This window comes from Aquarana catesbeiana, linkage group LG03, assembly GCF_042186555.1.
Source record: "Aquarana catesbeiana isolate 2022-GZ linkage group LG03, ASM4218655v1, whole genome shotgun sequence".
Classification (NCBI taxonomy): Eukaryota; Metazoa; Chordata; class Amphibia; order Anura; family Ranidae; genus Aquarana; species Aquarana catesbeiana.
Window position 1 is genome coordinate 520,583,888 of NC_133326.1, and position 22,379 is coordinate 520,606,266.

Consider the following 22,379-nt stretch of genomic DNA (forward strand, 5'->3'; position numbering starts at 1 on the left):
TAATTGGTATTGATGGGGGCCATTGGTGCCAATAAGGAAACACTGGGGTTGCTGGGAAGACATCTATATTTGTGGTGCCAGAAAGGAGACATTAGTGCCAGTGACATAGAAATTGATATCAGTGGGGAACCATTGGTGCCAGGATGAAGACATTAGTGTTGGTGGGGGACACTGGTGCCAGAAAGGAGTTATTGCTGTTGGTGGGGGGGGAATATTAGAATGGTGGGCCATTAGTGCCAAGAAGGAGACATTGGCACTGGTGTGGGAGAGAACTGGTGCCAGAGCGAAGACCCTGGCATCAGTGGGGGGCCAATGTTGCCAGGAAGGATACATAGGTATCGTTGAGGGGCCATTGGAGCCAGGAAGGAGACATTGGTGTCCTTGGGGGGTCAAGCATTTCAGAAAGACAATGGTTTTGGTATGGTCCCCGGAAGGAGCCACTTGTATTAGTGAGGGGCCAATGATGTTGATGGGGGAAGGCATTAGTATTGGTGGGAGGGGGAATTGATTTTAGAAAGAAGACTACTAGTGTTGGTGGGATCTACTGGAGCCAGGAAGGAGTCATTGGTGTTGGTGGGGTACATTCATATGATAGTGGGCCATTGGTGCCAAAAAGTTGACACTGGTGTCAATGGGGGGGGTGAATGTTGCCAGGAAGGATCTATTGGTATTGGTGAGGGGCCAATGATGCCAGGAAGGAGCTATTGGTATCGGTGAGGGGGCAATGATGCCAGGAAGGATCCAGTGGTATTGGTGAGGGGCCAGTGATGCCAGGAAGGATCCAGTGGTATTGGTGAGGGGCCAGTGATGCCAGGAAGGATCCAGTGGTATTGGTGAGGGGCCAGTGATGCCAGGAAGGAGACATTGGTACTGGTGAGGGGCCAATTGTGCCAGGAAGGAGACATTTGTATTGGTGAGGGGCCAATTATGCCAGGAATCAGATATTAGTATTGGTGAGGGGTCAATGATGCCAGGAAGGATCCATTGGTATCGGCGAGGGGCCAATGCTGTTAGCAAACGACTTACCTGATCGACTCTGCAGCTGCTGTGGGATCAGAGGTGACTCTGCCCGACAACCCACCCAGAGGAATATCGGAATGGGGCTATGTTTAGCTTTTGAAATACTTCTGTAATTCGCGTTCACCTTTCACTATTGAATGTAGATAACAAAAGTTTATTACATCTTATAAAAAAATCCTGTCTGCAGTAACAATGCCATTTTTGGTGAGACACAACTTTCAAATAAAGGGCTGCGAGCTTCGAAAATATGGCGGATACGGACTTTCCATTGAACTTAATTGCTATGTAGTGTATGAGCATGCGCAATACGGAAACAATGACCGTGCTTCCAGCCAATGATTACAATGAATAGGATGGAGGCTTACTAGCAGGTTAGGTGGGTTTTCTTTTGAATGATCATGTTAGTTAAAGCCGTAGCCTTGTTTATGTATGCTCAGGATAGGTGGAGCAGTGCAGCAGTTTTCAGGTTGAGTTGAGGGATCGTGCGCAAGCGCAGACAGGGAGTCTGTGAGTATAAAGAGGGATAGATTTGGTTGTAGTTTATTTATTAAGTTCCCTTCGCTTCCGGAACAGACATGGACCTCAGCACTCTGCTGGTGAAAGTCAGCACCGGGAACCACGAAGAGACGGCAGCAGCCTTGAAGGCGTACAATGAGCAGGTAATGTCCCCCCTGTGTGACTGGCTGTAACACTGTGTGGTTCCCCCTCCTCCATTACCGGCTGTAACGCTGTGTGGTCCCCCTCCTCCATAAACGGCTGCACCGCTGTGTGGTTCCCCCTCCTCCGTTACCGGCTGCACCGCTGTGTGGTTCCCCCCCCCCCCCGTTACCGGCTGCACCGCTGTGTGGTTCCCCCCCCCCCCCGTTACCGGCTGCACCGCTGTGTGGTTCCCCCCCCCCCCCCCCCGTTACCGGCTGCACCGCTGTGTGGTTCCCCCCCCCCCCCCGTTACCGGCTGCACCGCTGTGTGGTTTCCCCCCCCCCCCCGTTACCGGCTGTGTGGTCCCACCCCCCCCCTCCTCCGTTACCGGCTGCACCGCTGTGTGGTTCCCCCCCCCCTCCTCCGTTACCGGCTGCACCGCTGTGTGGTCCCCCCCCTCCTCCTCCGTTACCGGCTGCACCGCTGTGTGGTTCCCCCCCCCCCCTCCTCCGTTACCGGCTGCACCGCTGTGTGGTCCCCCCCCCCCTCCTCCGTTACCGGCTGCACCGCTGTGTGGTCCCCCCCCCCCCTCCTCCGTTACCGGCTGCACCGCTGTGTGGTCCCCCCCCCCCTCCTCCGTTACCGGCTGCACCGCTGTGTGGTTCCCCCCCCCCCCCCCCCCTCCTCCGTTACCGGCTGCACCGCTGTGTGGTTCCCCCCCCCCCCCCTCCTCCGTTACCGGCTGCACCGCTGTGTGGTTCCCCCCCCCCCCCCTCCTCCGTTACCGGCTGCACCGCTGTGTGGTCCCCCCCCCCCCCCTCCTCCGTTACCGGCTGCACCGCTGTGTGGTCCCCCCCCCCCCTCCTCCTCCGTCACTGGCTATATATATATATATATATATATATATATATATATATATATATATATATATATATATATATATATATATATATATATATATATATATATATATATATATATTATAATATTTCTCAGAGAACCTAGAGAATAAATTGGAGATTGTTACAATATTTTATCACATGGTATTTGTGCAGCAGCGTTTTAAATGCACATTTTTGGGAAAAGGGACACTTTCATGAATTTTAAAAAATCCAAACAGTAAAGATTACACTTTTTCTTTTTTTTTTTTTTTTTTTTTTTTTTTTTTTTTTTTCCGGTGCCATTGACAGCCGAGTAAATGGGAAATGATGTTGCTTCCGTGTTTACGATTAGGAGGCTGGAACGAAGCCACCCACGGCTTCGTTCCAGCCCACCCCCAACCACTGGAGGCGGCTGATTGGTCTTTGGGCCTCCCGATGGAACGGGAGGCCTGGTAAGAGTAGCAGGAGAGGGGGGGGTATAACAGCCGAACGGCTTTTAGCCACATCAGTTACAACGGTACCGGGATGATGCCTGCAGCTACGGGCATCATCCCGGTATAACCCCAGAAAGCCAAGGTACGCACATGTGCGTACGCTCGGCGGGAAGGGGGTATAGATATCTCTATCAATTTTTGACAGTCTTTCATCCTGAATTTTTGGTCTGTAATTTTCATTTTGGTGCACCACTACAAATGGTGGTCTTATGTGCCTCACATAACGTCCATATTCATTCCCAGATTTTTGCCCCCAATAAACATGCTGAATTGGTGTATGGACATGTTTACACCTCAACCTAAAAGGCTCTTGTGCCTGGAGTTTGTCTTTTGAGGTTTTCTTCAACTTCATGCACCTTATTCTACTGAAGATACTTTTCAACCCTCAAAATATATAATTTTTATGTTTCATTACATGCTTGGCATTTGCCAAGCACCTTAGTATGTATTGCTGTTCAAACATATGATTTAAAGTAGATGTAAACCCTCACATATACAGGCAGTCCCCAAGTTATGAATGGCCTCAAATGCTGCCACTTGTGCTCCATGCTGGTCCTGGATACCGCCGGACACATCCCATACTGCATGGCCAGAAGAGCCCCAGATAAAATATAACAAGTGCGCGGAACATCCCACATCCATGCACAGGCAGAAGTTACACTTACAAACGCAGTGTTCCAACTGGAAGTTACACTTACAAATGCAGTCTTGTGACCTACGAACAAGCCTACAGTCCCTATTGTGTGCGTAACTTGGACTTCCTGTACCCAGTGAAGTTAAAGCGGGGTTCCACTCAAATTTTTTACTTAATCTTACCCCTTCAGTTAATTGCATAGATGTTCAAATGCTGCACAATTTTTTTTTTTTTTTTTTTTTGCTGTAATTACCTTTTATAGTGTACTCTATTGTGGCACTTCCTGTCTCTCCTCTCATGGGAGTAGGCGTGTTTATTGCCTTTCCCTGGCGCCGCTCTGTCTCCTGGGAGCTTGGTGTCAGACTTCCCAAGATTCAGTGTGGAAACAATGATCATGCGTGTGAACAAGCTGTGAATGAACAGCATTCATCGCATCCAGGAAATCAATGCTTGTGGGCTTCACATGCCCACAAGCAAGATGGAAACAACCAGCATCACATTTTTTAAGTTATTCTTCAGTACGAAAATGGAGGTAGAAATATTACACCCAAACTGTGAGTATTATTTTGGGGTTAGCAAAGTGTCTCAATGACCAAAAAAAAAAAAAAAAAATTGGTCGCTGGACTCCCACTTTAACAGCCTTAGGCGATACACAGATGAAACCAATCTCCCTACATAAGTTTTACATGTATATCTGCTGTCTTCAGCTTTTATATACTATTTAGAAAGTGCGCAGCCTGTTCAAGCAGGGGGAGGGGGGGGTCTTGCCATACACTTTGATTCAGCTGATTGGAGGAAAAGCACCCCCCTCCTCATAGGCAGAGACTTGCTGTGCTGTGGATTGACCAGCTGTCTGTGAATCTATTTATAACACCCATCTGGACACAAATTTCAGGCTGGTTTTATCATGTGTAAGAACTTGTCAGGCTGATAACAGAAGAACTAAGTAGGAGACAGCCACAGGACTTAGGGCTTTGGAGAGAGATAACAAAACGCTGCAGATATGTGCCCGGCTCAAATTTCATGAATCGGGTTTACATCCACTTTAAGAAACTGTCTGAGAAGACTTGCGTGCATCTCTACAGTGTTGGCAGTCAGCTGTGCCTTTTTTAAATAAGTTTGCTTTTGTGTCATATTCACTGTTCCATTGGAGACAAACCATTGCCTGCGCACACATGTGAGCAAAGAATGGATTTACATTCCTGCCGTTGAACTGTTATAGAGAATTGTGTGTGCAGTAATATCTAAAAGATTATGTGCATTTGCAATATCAGTAAACATCTTGCAGGTGGGACACTTGATACACAGAACTAGGTTTCCACCAGGCTGACTTATTGCTGTGTTGTGAAAAGACCTGGAACAGGAAGTTATCAGATTACATAGAAGGTTGGATCTCTTCAGTTTCCTTTTTATTGGGGGATTGGTGCAATCTGTGGGTCAACCCTGTACAGTATATTAGTTTCACTTCTAAGATTTAGAAAAAAAAATCTGAAACCGCAATCCCTAGATAGCAGCTGTGAAAACTCTATAAACCCAAAGCGTGGTGTCTTTTAATGGTATGCAGATACCATGACACCCCTCCTTTCCAACCAATTGGGAAAAGAGATGGTATCGCTGTTTGTAGACTCAACAAGGCATATGTATGACAGACTTATCTGAAGCGCCCATCTCCTTTTCTTTGACTTTTTCACACCTGAGTGTAGCTATTTACTGGCTTTTTTTTTTTTTTCCCCTTAGGGGAGCCATTTCTGCTGGGAGAACACATGATTGTTGGCAGCTATAAATGCTGGCGATAATCGTATGCTAGAAATCCAACAGGCTGGTTGTAACAAGTCAATTGATGTGCTCGCCCATGTAGATCCAATCGGCCTGCCCATAGATGGAGGGAATCTCGGCTGAACCAGCTGAGATTCAAAGTGTGTGGGCTTCTTTAGAGATCCTGTTGCTGCTTGAAGCCACCTGCTGTCTACAAGTGAGAAATGTGATTTTTCATATATTTGGCGCAGATATCCATGTAGCATCACCTTCCTTTCACACATAATGTCCGTTTTGATGGCCTCTGGTCAGCGGGGATTGCTCCATTGATCCCCTGCTGCGCTGGCGGCTGACGGGTCCGTCTCTACTCACTTTGCAGGGATGGACATCTCAGATCTCCGCTATGGGGGGATTGCATGAAAACGGATCCGCCTGTCAGTTTTTCATCCGATCTGCCAGACTGATGGAAAATAGGGTTTCCATCCGTCTGAATTGAGCGGATCGGGTGTCAGCTGACATCCGTTACTCCATAGAACTATATGCAGTGTCTGTTCAGGTCCGCTTTTTTTTTTTTTTTTTTTTTTTTTAGCTGAACAGTCCGCATGTGTGACAGGGGCCCTAAGGCAAAGTGCATGTGTTTCTTGCCATTGTTGAGGCATAGATTGTACATTGTTTACTTGGAAAACATATAATTTTTTTTTTTTTTATATTGTTTGGTTGCCAATATAGACTTCACCTTCAGGTAAATTGTTAGAAAGGCACGTCAGTGCTGCTCTGCATACAGGAAGGGTTTGATCTGTGCCTGGTGACGTACATTGTGATCTTTGCAAGCCTTGGCCAAGCTGTGAGGCTCTGCGTGAGACATATGGGCAGACTCTTCTCTCTTGGGTTCTATTTTTCCATATTTGTATATAGAGCATTGCTGCTTGGTGATTGCTATTATTTGGTTACACTGCAATCAAAGGCAGTATAATCAATAACATGTTAGAGATGGTAGAAGCTTAAGACTGCATTACTTTGTTTAAAGAGAACCAGTCTTGGCTGGTGTATACAGGAATTGAATATTAATCCTTAAAGATGAGCTCCAGGTTAACGGTTAAGGCTCAGTTCACATTGCTGCAATGCGGGAACCCTGCAAATCCACTGCGGGTTTCCGCATTGCATGTCTCCCTGCGGCAGTTCACACTGCCCTATGCGAACTGCTGGGAGTGTCAAAAGTTAATGACACCCCCCAATTTAGTTCATATCGCAGTGCAATCTGCAAATTTGGACAGCATGGGTGTGAACACCCATGCCATCCAATTCTACTGCAGACCAAAAAAAGGGGTCCTGTGCAAGTTTGGTCCGAATGGGATGCGAATTCAGCCATGCTATCTGTGTGTCTGAATTTGCATCACACACAGACATCTTGTGCGAATCACATGCAGTCTTGCACTACGCAGCAGTGTGAACTGGCCCTAAATACTGTTTAAGGCTCAGTTCACATAGGTGCGCTGTAAAACCTCGCATGTGATGTGCACTGCAAAATGCATGCAATATTTGTACAATGCAATTTCAGCCATACAGATAGCATGGCTGAATTTGCACTGCATTCAGACCAAAATCATTTTTTGGTCCGCACAAGCATCGCATGGGTGTTCACACCTATGGGAATCGATTCATGTCCGACTTGACAGTTCACACTGTAATATGCAAACTGATCTGGGGGTGTCACTAACTTTGTTTTGACACCCGCAGTAATTCGCATAAGGCAGTGTAAACTGCCTTACGAGTCAGGTGCAATGCAGGAACCCACAGTGGATTGGCAGCATTCCTGCATCACACCTATGTGAACCAAGCCTTAGGCTTCTATCCACAAAGTCTTAAGAGCAATGTCAAAGGGGTGGGAGAGATTTGTAGTGGTAATTAATCACTGCTAATGACCACCTTTAGGCGATGCCTGAAAACTTTCCTCTTCAGAGAAGCCTATCCTGCCTCCATCTAACAACTGCACCATTTTCTCCATTAGCCCATCCCCCACAGCTATTACCCTTTTGTATAACTTGACCCTCCCTCCTAGATTGTAAGCTCTAACGAGCAGGGCCCTCTGATTCCTCCTGTATTGAATTGTACTTGTACTGTCTGCCCTAATGTTGTAAAGCGCTGCATGAACTGTTGGTGCTATATAATATTTTCTGTTGCTGATACAGGCTAAAGCATAACTCCAGGGAAAGAAGTAATTAGATCTTTTTTGCAATATTCTGTAGTGCTTTCTTATTTGATGAGGGCTGCAACAACCAACTTCTCCTTTTGGGGGTGCGCTCATCTTGATTTACAATCTCAATGCCTATAATGCTGCGTACACATGAGTGGACTTTTCGACCAGACTGGTCGAGGGATGGAGTCCGGACAATTCGACCGCGTGTGGGCTTCAGCTGACTTTCGGTCGAAAATCTGACGGACTTTAGATTTGGAACATGTTTCAAATCTTTATGTCGGACGCCTCAGGACCCAGTTCCTATCAAAGTCCACTCGTCTGTATGCTAGTCCGACGGATGAAAAACGACACTAGGGAAGCTATTGGCTATCAACTTCCTTATTTTAGTCCGGTCGTACGAATCCGTCAGACTTTGGTGTGATCGTGTGTAGGCAAGTCCATCGGACCAGTCCGGTCAAAGTCCGCTCGTGTGTACGCGGCATAAGTAACTTTTCTTCTGGGGGGTTTTTTTTTTTGCTACCACTTTCTGCAATGGGATGACCTGGGCTGGTCTGTACCGTCTATCTACCGGTATGACTTAAAGGACTGATAAGCCAGAGATTCCCAATCTGCTCCACTTAAACACATGATTGGCAGATTATCCAAATGCAGAGGATGTGGTGATGGAGCCTGCTTCATCTATCTTTATTATATTTTTTGTGTGTGTGTTAGGGGTTCTCTGAACAAATGCAGCAAACAGGATTTCTACCACCACAATCGTACTGCAACAGACCAGCGTGAAGACATGCATAGAATTTTAAAGGGATACGTTTCTGCCCCTCAATTTCAAATGGCTACAAAACACGGACACGATTGCAATGCTATTACTTCTGATGGCACACCAAGTTCATATTCCTCTTTTGAGAGACCAGGATTGTCATTGCGGCACAACAATCACAGCAAAATTGGGGTGCCATTTAGAGGTCGGCCGATATATCGCCCGATATTTGGCTTTTTTTACTGCATCGGCCGAAAAGCCGATTATAACTTCAGCGGGACTTGCAAATGACTTCTGTAATAGAAGTCAATTGCAAGTTGTCTGAAGTTTTCTTCTCTCCTCCCTGGGCAGCCTGCCAAGTCTGATAAGAAGATACATTTTGTATCTCTTCGGGTTCTTTTTATCAATAGACTGAACTCTGTGTGTAGAATTTCTCAGTTTAACCGTTTAAAGACTAAATCTTTTCTGACACTTGTTGCTTACAAGTAAAAATCCTGTATTTTCTGCTAGAAAATCACTTAGAACCCCCAAACATTATATATATATTTTTTTTTTAGCAGAGACCCTAGGGAATAAAATAGCGGTTGTTGCAATATTTTATGTCACACGGTATTTGCGCAGTGGTCTTTCAAACACAATTTAAAAAAAAAATACACTAATAAAAAAATAAGCAGTTAAGTTAGCCCTTTTTTTTTTTTTTTTTGTTTTTTTTTTATCAAAGTTTTGATTACCTGTTTTTGTGTATTTAATATTTAAGATATAGTTGTGTTTTTTTTTTTTTTTTTTTGTTTTTTTTTTTTTTTATCTAAATTATACATACAAGTGAACTGATTGGAGGTTTGTTTTGTTCAATAAATGTAAAACCATTTTCTGTATCACTTATTACTTAAGGCTGCTTTCACACTGGAGCGGGCATGCGTTGACGGTAAAACGCCGTTAGTTTTAGCGGCGCTTTACCGTAATTTTAGCGGCGCTATTCGGCTGCTAACGGGGCGCTTATAACCCAGCTAGCGGCCGAGGAAGGGGTTAAATGCACTCCTGAAGTGCTGCTGCCGAAACGCTTTGCAGGCGCTTCGGCAGCGGTGCGCATTCATTTCAATGGGAGTGGTGGAGGAGTGGTATACACCGCTCCAAAGATGCTGCTTGCAGGACTTTTTTTTAACATCCTGCCAGCGCATCGCCTCAGTGTGAAAGCACTCGGGCTATCACACGGAGACTGTAGGGAAGCCGTTTTACAGGCGCTATTTTTAGCCCAAAAGCGCCAAAAAAAAAAAACGCCCCAGTGTGAAAGGGGTCTAACTGTTAGATTTTATGAGATGAAGGGGGGGGAAAAAAAAATCGGCCTAATATATCGGCCCAAAAAAATCAGCATCATATATCGGCCATCGGCCACCGCGATTTCTAAATATCGGCATCGGCCAGAGAAAAACCCATATCGGTCGACCTCTAGTGCCATTAGAAGGAATGGCATTACAATTGCGACCCGCATTTTGCAGCCATTTTAAATCGTGGCGATTCTGCCCACGATCGTGTGAATGCAGCCCTAAGCTGCCAATAATGGCTGACAAATTTATATTCATGGTATTGAAGTCAAATATAATACAAGTGTATGTATTTTGGTGGGGGGGGTGGTGCGTTCTTTTAATTAGCTTTATTGAACTTTATGCACTTGCGCTGTTTCGACTTTGCTAACTGGGTTTTTTTTTTCCCCCTCTTGACAGAATCGCTCCTTGTTTCAATTTAATTCAGCAGATGAAGACAAAAGAAAGGCAAGTATAGTGTCTGAAACTGCACGCATATGCACACTGATGGTCTAAAGATTTTAGAACACTTCAATTTTTACAGTAACTTCTCGCTATAATCTGAAATCAGAGCTCCAGCCAAAAAAGATAAATTGCCCATTCAAAGGTGACTAGCTTTGCTTTATATTCTTTAACCAAGACTTTTCCCCACAGTGCTTTTCTGCTGCTATATATCTCCAATATGATGGCCAGCATCCCCCAACCAAGACCAGGTCGCCCTGAATACTCCCCACCTTTTGCCTGGACAGTGAAAGCCCTTAAGCGCATAATTACATACCTGGGGTGTGAGCCGCACTCCTGCTGTGATTGGACACAGCAGGGGGCCAATCAGCAGATCCGGCAGCCGCGATGGCTGCCGGCCACCCACGATTGTTCAGAGGAGAGGCAGACTGTCGTTCTGTCTATGTAAACAAGGCAGACTACTGTTCTGGGAGGGAAGAAAATTGAGCTCTTGTGTTTCTGCTAAGCAGGAACAAGGATCTGTTTTCCTCCAGTGTCAGCATTCCCCCCCAGTTAGGCTCGATTCACACCTATGCATGTTGCTTTTGAGTGTTTTTTGGAGGTTTTTTTTTTTTTTCATGCTTGCCACGTTTTTGAGCAGCGATTTTGCCGCGATTTGCGTTTTGCTTTTTTTTTAGTTTTTTTTTTTTTACAGTCTTAAAAAAAATAAAAAAAAAAAAAAAAAAATGGCAAAAACGCATCAAAAACGGTGCACTTGCGTTTTTGATGCTTGTCCATTGAATTCTATTACATGCAAAACGCTACATTTTGCATGAAAAAAGTCCCTGACCCTTTCCAAAAATGCAGAGAAACAAAAAGGCATTGATGTGAACATGTTCCATAGGAACCCATGTTAAAAAATTCTGCAAAATGCATCAAAACGCGCTAGTGTGAATGGAGCCTCAGAAAGCACTCCCTAGGAGCACACTTAACCCTTTGAGGACCCCTGATGTTAACTCCCTGCCAGTGTCATTTATACCGTGACAGTGCATTTATTCAAGAGGAGCTTTTTTTTTTTTTTTTTTTTTTTTTTTTTTTTTTGCTATTGCAGAAAGTTTAGGCATTTTAAACTATAATCCTCTATTTTAGCTATAGCAGAAAATGGGAGACATTGAGCATTCTCCCAGATGCACACATTTTATCATAGTGCTTATTTGACCAGTTTTGCTGTTTGTACTCAGTAACACTAACACTATTTCCTGAGTAGATGGGTTGTAAATTAAATGATTGGCTAGTGAAGCTGCGTGCCACAGTAATGGGTCAATATTAAAGTGGATGTAAACGCTCACATATACCCAGTGATGTGAACAGCCTCAGATGATACAAATCTCCCTACATAAGTTTTACATGTATATCTGCTGTCTTCAGCTTTATATGTTCTTTAGAAAGTTCAGATTGTTAGATTTTCTCTTCCTGTTCAGCACTGCATTGAAGCCTGGGCATACAGCCAAGACAGCTGATTGGAGGAAAGGTGCACACATGCCCCCCTCTCCTCATAGGTAGAGACTTTCAGAGCTGTTTTTGAATACTTCAGCTTTCTGCTAATCTATTTATAGTATCCTCCCCAACAAATCTCTCTGGCTGCTTTTATCTCAGTTGAGGAGAAATTGTCAGAAGTTATTAGGCTCCTAACAGAAGAACTGAGTAGGAGACAGTCACCAGACATGGTGCTTTGAAGAAAGGTGAGATAACACTGCAGATATGTGCCCAGCTCAAATTTCATGAATTGGGTTTACATCCACTTTAAGGGTATGCTAAGAAGGGGGCTACCAATTCAGTTTGATTTGTTTTATTATTTTTTTTTTTTTTTTTCTCTGTAGAAACTATGTGAAACTATTTTTGAAGTACTGGAAAAGGGAAGCAGCACTTCTTGCCAGATTGCCTGCTTGGAGGCTCTCCGAATCCTGTCCCGGGATAAAAAGGTTTTAACACCAGTGGTCACAAGGGAGAACATGAAGACCCTCATGAAACTGGCGAGACTGGATCCTGAACTGAAAACTCTAGGTGACTCTGAAGACTTTCCAGTTATTGTGGAATCATTGAAGTGCTTGTGCAATATTGTGTTTAATAGTCCTGAGGCACAGAAGCTGAGCCTGGAATTAAATATGGTTGCTGGACTCTGCCACCTCTTGGAGATGTGTGAAGGTGGGCAGACAATCAATGACATTCGCTGCTTCGATCTGAGGCTACTCTTTCTCCTAACACTGCTGCATACAAACACCAGGTCTAAACTGAAAGAGGAACTGCAAGGACTCCCACTGCTGACAAACACCCTGGAGAGCATTTTGGGGATTCACTGGGTTGGGGAGTACCGAGCTGCTGCAGTGGCTGGCACCCAACCTTTGGCTATGCAGGAGACAGACTGCATTATAGAGGCACTAAAGGCTCTCTTTAATGTGACACTGGACAGCTGGAATATCCGCAGTGAGGTAGGATATCTACTATTGTGTTTACAATCTACATTCATTTAACTGGGCTTAAAGTGAACGGTCACTTAAAAAAAAAGTGCCTGCCAAAAAGTTGGTACTTGCCTGTCTGCTTCAGCAGCAAATCTTCATGAGAAGTGGTGAGAAACATGAGTATTACTGTAAGGATTAATAGAGAGAGAGATATATATATATATATATATTATTTTTTTTTTTTTTTTTTTTTTTCTCTGTCCTGCAAGCGCACTGCCCCAGTTTGAAAGCACTTTCTTTCACACTGGGGTGGTTTGAGAGGTGCTTTTCAGTTGCTGGTTTTAGCTCCCCAATATGAAAGGGGTCTAAGGCTGCATTCACACCTGAGCATTTTGTAATAAAATGATAAACACTCAAAATACGTTATTATGGGTTGGGGTGTGTGTATGTATGTGTGTGTGTATATATGTATACATACATACATACATACATACATACATACATACATACATATTATATTATGGTGATACAGTGTACAAAACAAAAGCGTGTGTGGGTTTTCTCTCCACAAAATAACCCCATGTGTCCAAATTTGTGCTTCGCCGCCACCACCTTCCAAAGTTTGAGGCTTTTTGATTACTGTCTTGTGGTCAGTGCAAACTTTGGAAGGTAGTGGTGAATCATGAATTTATATGTGGACACGTGAAGAAATATCACTGGAACTTTTGTGCACTAAATCATGTTTTTGTTTGAATCACTAATTTTATTGATATAAGTAATTGGGGTTGGCGCATTTCCCTATTAGTACCAATACACCACAATTGGTGGGGAAATTGTAGCTGTAACCTACCTTGTATCTATAATTTACACCGGTGACACCTATTGCACAATTTTAAGGGATAAGACCTACTAGAATCTGCAAAATGCAGAGCTTTGTACACTAAAAAAACCCATGAACAATGGGGATGCCCCAAGGCGTCTTTCAGGACAGCACCTGAGAGATGGTGACTCCTCCCACCGGAACATGGGGAAACTCCTTCCTCCAGATGTTTAAAGGGAGGCACCTTCCTACCATACCTCAGTCTTTGTTTCCTCTGGCCCAGAGGGAACATCTTTTAGTAGGGGAGTCAGGATCTCTTGGGTGCTCCTGAGAGACCAGGCTCCTCTCTATTATTTATATTTTTTTTTTCCCTCCGTAGGAGACCCTTTGTCCTACCCAAGCGGTGGCAGCAGTAGTAATCGGGCTCCTCTTTCTCCCCTTGGTGCTCGGTGAGAGCTGAGATCCAGTGGCCTGCATAGGCCTAGGAGGCGGCGGCGCGCATGCACCACTACCATATTTGCCGGAAGTAACAGAGCGGGGTCCCACAGCAGCTCCAAAATCCCCCCCCCCCCCCCCCCACAACAGATAACCCCCTCAAAGCTTTCTCCCGAGGGGGTTACCTTGCGGGCACGCTCCTGTTTATACTCTGCGTCCATAGACAGTGTATGTCTCAGTCCTGCCCCCAGCCACACACCCCCATAGGATGCATTAAGGTGAAAAAAGGGAACCTTTACAACCCCTCTAAGTTATCCCTGGAAGAGGTGGATGGGCTCCTTAAATCCATTCATGTTACGCTTGGCTTAACCTCCCTGGCGGTTTTCCCGAGTGGTTCGGGTTTTAATTTCAGTGCCATTAGCGGTAACCCCAAGCCCCACTCGGGGATTGCATTGCAGGATCCTGGTGCAGTCTACTTGCTGTGTCCATGGTTTCTGTCCTCTGTGCCGAGTTCCGTTCCCTGCGAGTGTTGCAACACATGGGGGCGGAGCCAGACAGCAAATTGAAAAATCATAATGCATACAGATTACATTACTGTGTGAAATTATTTCACATCCCTTTTGTCTCAAGTGCGTTGTCCAATGCCCTGCATGCAGATAGAACAGTATGTGTATTTCTGGAAACTGGAGATCGTCCATAGCAAAGTGTTCCTTTGCATCAAAAGTGGTTTTAGACCAGCTAGAAAACAGCGATGGTAAATTAAAACACTTGCAGAATTGAGCGATAGTGAATTGTGGGGAAATTTTATTTATTTTTTTTTTTATAATTTATTATGATTTTGTGTTTCAAACTGTATCGTACCCGGATATCTACTAGAGTCTTGTTTGGACATATTTAAGTGTTATTGCTAAGAATTACAGGCCTACAATGTAAAACGCAAAATAATTGTACCGCTTTGAGATGCAAAAATCTGGTGTAATCATACCGCCAGGGAGGCTACGTAAAGAAAAAAAGGAATTCTCTCTTCATGACTGCATGTATGCAGGGTTAAATGAACCTAAGGGGTGGACATTCCCGGTTAATTTGGTCATTTCTGACGCCCACCAAAGACCACTCTTCTTTTTTTTTTTTTTTTTTTTTTTTTTGACCCCTCTGAAGTTTGGAACAAGGTGCCCAGGTTGGATGCTGCTTTTTCACTGGTTTGGATATCCACCGACCTGTCTTTTGAAGACATGGGGGTTCTAAAGGATCCAGTGGATAAACGTATGGATCTTTTGCTCAAAAGATCATGACAATCAGTCATGACCAATTTACAGCCAGCAATGACCACAACATGTGTAGCCAGGAATCTTGAATATTGGATTTACCAGCTAAAATTGCATCTAGTGGCAGATTCACCCAAACAGATTTTTAGATTCTTTCTACCCTGACCTCTGTTGCTTATAAAGCAGATGCTGCGGCTGAAGCAATTAAGATGTCGGCTAGATCAGCAGCCCTGACAAATGCTGCGAGAAGAGCTGTATGGCTAAAGACCTGGCCAGGTGACACAGCGTCAAAAAGCAAACTTTGTGGTATTGCCTTTTCGGGTGACCTTCTCTTTGGCCCTGATCTAGATAATAATCTGGACAGGACTGCCGATAAGAAAAGGTCCTTCCCTGGCAAAAAGAAAAAACAGCCATCAAAACATCTTTTTCAAGCTCAAGGAGCAAGACCACAAGTTTCAGGGGAGAAGGAAAAATTGGTCCGCAAAAGATAAGGGTGGAATCCTTTTCCGTCCTACACAAGCTGAAAAACCCCAATGACTCAACCCTGCAGGTGGGCGGAAGGCTACAAAAGTTTCTTCCACAGTGGTCAGATAACGTCAAATCAGTTTATTCTGACCACTTACAGGGCTACACAGTGGAGTTTACCGAAAGCCCCCCAAGAAAGTTTTTGGTGACAAACTCCAAGGGATCCAGTTAAAAGCCCTGGTGATGAAATCCCCTTTAGAAGAACTGATGCAGCAGGGTGTAGTGATCCAAGTGCCACTAAAAGAACGGCAGGAGGGGTTCTATTCTCATGTCTTCCCTGGTAAGAAAACCAACAGGAAAATTCCAGTTGATTCTAAATCCATCAAATGCAGAAAGTTCAAGATGGACTTGTGTGTTTTGTTTTTTTCTTCCCCCCCCCCCCCCCCCAGTCAAATCTGACACCATGTTGCTCCATGGCGTCAACAGATTTAAAGGATGCATATCCCGATTTCACCCCAGTCCCAGAAGTATCCTCAGGTTGGTGGTAAGGATGGAAGGTGTGATTCATCATCTACAGTTCAGGGCCTTACCATTCAGTCTGTCATCCTCACCCCGAATTTTCCCCAAGGTGATGGCAGAAGCCTTAGCTCTGCTTTGTCTTCAGGGAATCTCAGTCATTCCTTATTTAGACGATCTGCTACTTTTCGCCACTTAAGAAAAGCATGCAACCATTTGGAGTCTCTGGGACCTCCAAAGATCTTCCCTAAACCCGTCTCAGGAGATTATTTTTCTAAAATAAGGACAAGATTCCCAATACTGTGTCAGCACTGCAGACCATACAGTGCCTAACAATAAGACTGGTTATGTCTGCTTTGGGAGTACTGACTTCAATAATGCCAGCTGTTCAGTGGGTGAGACTGCATTGCAGGTGCCTGCAGGCTTTTCTCCTGAGATCATGGGATCTCTAAAAACAGAGGTAAAAACTCCAACTCAGGTGAAGAGGTCACTGTGGTGGTGGAAAGGGCAAGAGATCCTATCAAAAGGTTTAGTCTGGGCTTTTCCACCTAGAAAAGAACTTCCCTCAGGGAAGTTGGTCCAAGAAGGAGGCAACAAGGTCCTCCAACTGGAGAGGTCAAGGTGATTGCCTTATCTCTAGTAACATTTGCTCAGGATCTTCATTTGCACCATATTCAGGTACTAACAGACAATGCCACGGCAGTGGCTTATATAAACAGGCAGGGGGGCACAAGGAGCAAGTCATTGCAAGCACTAGCTATGAAAAATCTTTGGTGGGCAGAAGAACACTTACTGTCTCTGTCTGCAATCCAAATAAAGGGGACCCTGAAGAGTGGCTGCTTTCCTGAGCAAGAAGCAGAATGGTCACTGAACTCAGAAGTTTTCGCTATAATTGCCGAAAGGTGGGGGCAGCTAGAGGTGGACCTCTTTGCCTCCAAAGGAGAATGCTCAAGTTCCTCAATTCTTTTCCCTAAGCAATCACGACGGGTCACTAGGGACAGCATTGGTGTATCAATGGAAGTTTCATCTTTGCTACTCTGCCATACCTCCCCCCATTCCAGTTAATTCCATTAATATTGAGGAAAATTCAAAAGGAAACGGTTCTAGTCATCTTAATCGCGCCCTTTTGGCCAAAAAGGGCCTGGTTCTCAACCTTTCTGGGAATGGTGGTCAAACCTTGATGGTATCTAATGAGCTCAGGCTGGAATTCTCCTTTAAGCCCCCATTTACACCGGTGTAATTTGACAGCTCCAAATCTCGTGACAAGTTGCATCCCATTGTCGGCATTGGAAGCATTCAAATTGCTGCGACTCTGAAAGGTTTGTGCACTACTTTTTGCTGATTTTCTTTGCGACTTCAGTTGTGTGAAATCGGCAGTGCAAACTGCACTAATGTGCTAAAATAGCGCAATTTCAAAGCTGCACCTGTGTTAATGGGGGCTGCACTGAATGCACGAGTGTTTGCCAGGGCTCTTGCCACAATGTTCAGGTATGCAAAGTGTATTTAAAGGAGTTGTAATCCCTCAGTTGGGGGGGCAGGGCAATGATCTTGCCTGATCATTCCAGCATCAAGGACTAGCAGAGCAGCTCCAGCCACTGTCTCAGGTCTTAATTGGATAGATTGATAGCAGCAGGAGCCATTGTCAACCAAATCCAGTGTCGCAGGGGTGGGGCTGAGTCCTGTCAATGGATGCAGGATTCGGGAGCATGTCCCCATGGAATGCGGCTCTGTGGGGGCACTCGAGGAGTCAGAGTGCTGCCAGGGGGGACCCCAGAAGAAGATCAGAGCCGCTCTGTGCAAAGTCCTTGCACAGAGCAGGGAGTATGTAAGCATGACATGACTTTGTTTTTAAAAAAAAAAAAAAAAAATTTACAATAACTTTAAACATTGTGGAAAAGTTCAATAAAGAGCCCTCCACTATTGATGTGAAGTTTGTGCCCCCCCCTCCCCGTGTGTGCGCTTTCATTGCTGCTTCTCCTAGTCTTCAGGTCAGTCTTCAGCCATCTGAATTGGCCAGCCAGGGAAGACTAAACTTGTTTGTATGGCTTGTGCAGCTCAGTGTACATTTTAAGAGAAGGGAGCCATACATACTCTTCTGCAATAAATTCCTGCCAGCATAAAGAAAACGCTGTTCTTTAGTTCTATATTAAACAGTTATCTTAAATCAATTGCAGTACTAACCAGGAGTGGGTTAACTGGCCATCAGCCTGAGGACTCACTGTCCTCAGTCTGATGGCCAGTTAACCCACTCCTGAGCCCAGGTCCTCCTGGATCTACCCCCAGTTTGTTACTGGACAATGAATGGCAAATCGGCACAATAAGCGACTCTCTTGCTCTGCTCTAGCCTTGTGTCTTGACAGCACATGCTACATTTAGCTCCTTGTACTGCCTTTCTCGCTCACCTCTGCTGTACGTTGACTGCCTGCAAGAAGGTAAAACCAGTTCAATTCAGGTCCTTATACTGCTTGTGTTTGACGTTTCTGATTACAGAAACTTTGTCCAAAAATCTCTGCTCCCTAAGACGGGTGGATGTTGTAACTCCTCTTACAACCTCCATGAAGGCAATCTCACATATTGCTACATAACACTTGAATTGTAGCCAGGGAGAATAATTATAATGCATCATTATAACAGTCTGCCTTAGTTTGTTTTCAGAAATTCGTTCAACACGCTGGCTAACATTTCCTTGAATCTATGTTCTAACAACCAAATCCTGTCTTGTATGTCATTGTTCTTTACTGAAACAAAATTCTTGTAAAGGGGAATACCATTCTGCAACCATAGCTAAAAATCACTTGTGTGATATCCTGTCAATCAGCATACAGTGGCGAGAATATTTGATCCCCTGCAGAGTTTATAAGTTTGCTCACTTACAAAGAAATGAAGGGTGTGTGTGTGTGGTGTGTTTTTTTTTTTTTTTTTTTTTTTTTTTTTTTTTTTTTTTTTTTTTTTTTTTTTTTCCCCCCCATCATAGGTGTAATTTTAAATGATGGAGACAGAATATCAACTAAAAAACCTGATACAAATGTTATAAATTGAATTGCAGTCCAGTGAGTAAAATTGTTCAATCCACTACCAACCATCCATAATTCTGGCTACAGTATGTGCACATGTGGTACACAGATTAGTCCTGTCAAATTAGGAAGGTGCTCTAATGGCAGCTTGTTTATGCATATAAGACACTTGTCCGCAAAATCTTTCTTCCATTCAAACCTCACGATCATGGGCAAGACCACAGGGCTGTCAAGACGTTGGGGACAAGATTGTAGACCTGCATAAAGCTGGAATAGGCTACAAGACCATTAGCATGAAGCTTGGTGGGAAGGAACTGTTGGAGCAGTTATTTGCAAATGGAAGAAATCCAAAATAACCATCAATCGCCCTTGGTCTGGAGCTCCATGCAAGATTTCGCCTCATGGGGTAAGGATGATCATGAGAAGTGAGGGATCAGTCCAGAACTACACAGGAGGCGCTTGTGAATGTGGTCCCAACTGCCTTGATCAGTCACCAAACAAACCATTGGTAACACAATACACCACCATGGATTGAAATTCTCCCTCAAGAAGGCATGTGTACAGGCCCATCTGAAGTTTGCTAGTGAACATCTAAATGATTCAGAAGAATTGGGAGAAAGTGCTGTGGTTAGATTAGACCAAAAGTTATCTTTGGCATTAACTCCACCTGCTATGTTTGGAGGAAGAAAAATGCTATGAATCTATGAACACCATCCCTATAGTCAAGCATGGAGGTGGAAACCTTATGCTTTGGAGTGGTTTCTCTGCTAAAGGTACAGGCTGACTTTGCTGCTTTGAGGGGCCAATGGACGGGGCCGTGTATTGTAAAATCTTGGATGAAAACCTTCTTCCCTCAGCCAGAACACTGAAGATGGGTCTTCCAACATGACTATGAAACAAAACATACCGCCAAGGCAACAAAGTGGCTTAAAGAAGCACATTAAGGTCATGGAGTGGCCTATCCAGTCCCCAGACCTTAATCCTTTAGAAAATGTATGGAGGGAGCTGAAACTTCGCGTTGCCAAGAAACCTTAAGGTTTTAGAGAAGATCTGTAGCGTGGATCAAAATCCCTCCTGAAATGTGTGCAAACCTGGTAACCAACTATAAGAAACATCTGCTTGTTAACAAGGGTTTCTTCACCAAGTAATAAGTCACGTTTTACTTGGGGATCACATACTTGTATTGCTCACTGAACTGCAACTCCATTATGTGTTTGTTTTCCTGGATTTTTGGTTGATATTCTGTCTCTATCATTTAAAATACACCTAGGATTAAAAAAAGAGAGAAAAATTTAAATCTGCAGGGGATCACCCATTCCCCATTGTTGGGGTTTGGGTAAATATCTGTGGTTGGGCAAGTTGTATAAATATTGCCTTGGGAGGGAAATTACAGGAAAATGCATTTCATATTCAGGGGAGTCATGTGGTGAACTGAAACATGTCACATGACCACTTCTGCTTTACCTGTTGGTGCAGCAGCTTGCTAATACAAGAGCCACAGCTTCTTTCGTGTGATGGCACCACTGCAGTGTATGGGCACAGTGTATTCAGGAAATGGATGGAGTTGGGCCCAAGGTAAGAATTCTCAGTGTTCCATAGGTTTTTAAGGGGGGGGCTGTCTGTGCAGCAGATCTTTGTGTGTATTATGTACATTATCTTGTGGCTGTTTTCCTACAGAATTGGTGTTCATGTAATTGCATGAATTAAGGTTGTTTTTGATTTTCTTACTATTGGTGATCTGTTCTCTACACTTTATCTTGCAGAGTGATGCTCACCAGTTTCGTCACCTGGTTGCACTCTTACGGCATATTGTACTGTCCCGGGGTCCTTCTGAGGGAAAGACTGAGGAGCTTCACAGGTTAGTTAATACTGTTTTTAGCCTTTTGTTTATATAGAGAAAATGCACTCACCGGTCACTTTTATTAGGTACACCTTGCTAGTACCTGGTTGGAAACCCCAGCGCGCGCCCCCCCCTTTCTTTTTGCCTTCAGAACTGCCTTAATTCTTTGTGACATAGATTCAACAAGGTCTTGGAAACATTCCGCAGACTTTGGTCCATATTGAAATGATAGCCTCACAGTTGCTGCAGAATTGTCAGCTGTAAAGAATATCCCATTGCACCACATCCCAAAGTTGCTCTATTGGATTGAGATGTGGAGGCCGTTGGAGTAAACTGGACTCATTATGTTCAAGAAACCAGTTTGAGATGATTTGAGCTTTGTGACATGGTGAATTATCCTGCTGGAAGTAGCCATCAGAAGATGGATACACTGTAGTCATAAAGGGATGGACATGGTAAGCAACAATACTCTGGTAGGCCTTGCTTTTTAAAAAATGCTCAATTGCTACTCAGGGGCCCAAAGTGTGTCAAGAAAATATCCCTTCACCACCACCCTGAACTGTTGATACAAAGCAAGGTGGATCCATGCTTTCAGAATTTTGGCGTAAACAATATGAATGTCGCAGCTGAAATCAAGACTCACCAGACAATGTTTTTCTAATCTTCTATTGTCCAGTTTTGGTGAACCTGTGTGAATTGTAGCCTCCAGTTTCCTGTTCTTAGCTGACAGGGGTGGCACCTGGTGTGGTCGTCTGCTTTAAGGTGTTGTGCGTTCAGAGATGGTATTCTACATACCTTGGTTGTAATGAGTGGTTATTTGAGTCTGCCTATTCTCCTCTGGTATCAACAAGGCATTTTTGTCCACACAACTGTTTCTCCCAAAAAAAAAATCCCTCTTTAGTGTCTTGATACCCCAACAATGACCTGTTTTAGGGTGACAATGGTGCTCAGCTACAGTACTGTGGGTGAGCATTGTCACCGTAGGACAGGAAGTGTTGCTCATCTGGAACAAGTATGCACTTGGAGTACTTTCTGCTCTACAGCTTTCTGAGCTGCATACTTTCCAGAACACAGCAGGGGGACAAGGGCCGGAAATTGTGCAGATCACTGCACAACAATTGCAGCGATCTTACATGGGAGTGGGTACTTCTTCAACCCCCACCCCAAAAGGTGTCAAATGTGTCAGCGAAGCAAACTTCCCTTTAAACCCCTAACTGAGTAACCTTTTAGTTGGCTTGTACTTTGCCTACTCTCTCCATCAAGCTGATAGGAAAATCTAAAAATGCTGTCACAAGGAGTCCATATGTAGTAGTTCATATACGGCACAAGCACTAATGGTGGTCTTGGATAAGCTGACTGTGGATGGCTGCCAGCTCCTAACAAGCTAGAAGAAACTCTATAGAAGGCAAAAGAGCAGTACCATCTAAGTGCAGCAGTAACATTCTT

At 44.4% G+C, this 22,379-nt stretch overlaps 2 protein-coding genes across 2 annotated transcripts in view; one reads left to right on the plus strand and one right to left on the minus strand.

The window, feature by feature from the left end:
• The window catches only part of LOC141132613 (uncharacterized), a 31,022-nt gene extending 29,865 nt beyond the window's left edge, over positions 1-1,157 (minus strand). Inside the window, exon 1 of the mRNA XM_073621209.1 lies at positions 1,027-1,157. The gene's annotated coding sequence lies outside the window, so the exon portion shown is untranslated. The remainder of the gene's footprint in view (positions 1-1,026) is intronic.
• A 304-nt stretch (positions 1,158-1,461) lies between these two features.
• RIC8B (RIC8 guanine nucleotide exchange factor B) overlaps positions 1,462-22,379 on the plus strand; it is a 69,384-nt gene continuing 48,466 nt past the window's right edge. The window contains exons 1-4 of the mRNA XM_073621210.1: positions 1,462-1,679; positions 10,099-10,146; positions 12,000-12,608; positions 20,857-20,951. Coding sequence (XP_073477311.1) covers positions 1,596-1,679; positions 10,099-10,146; positions 12,000-12,608; positions 20,857-20,951 — 836 coding nt within the window. The 5' untranslated portion in view covers positions 1,462-1,595. The remainder of the gene's footprint in view (positions 1,680-10,098; positions 10,147-11,999; positions 12,609-20,856; positions 20,952-22,379) is intronic.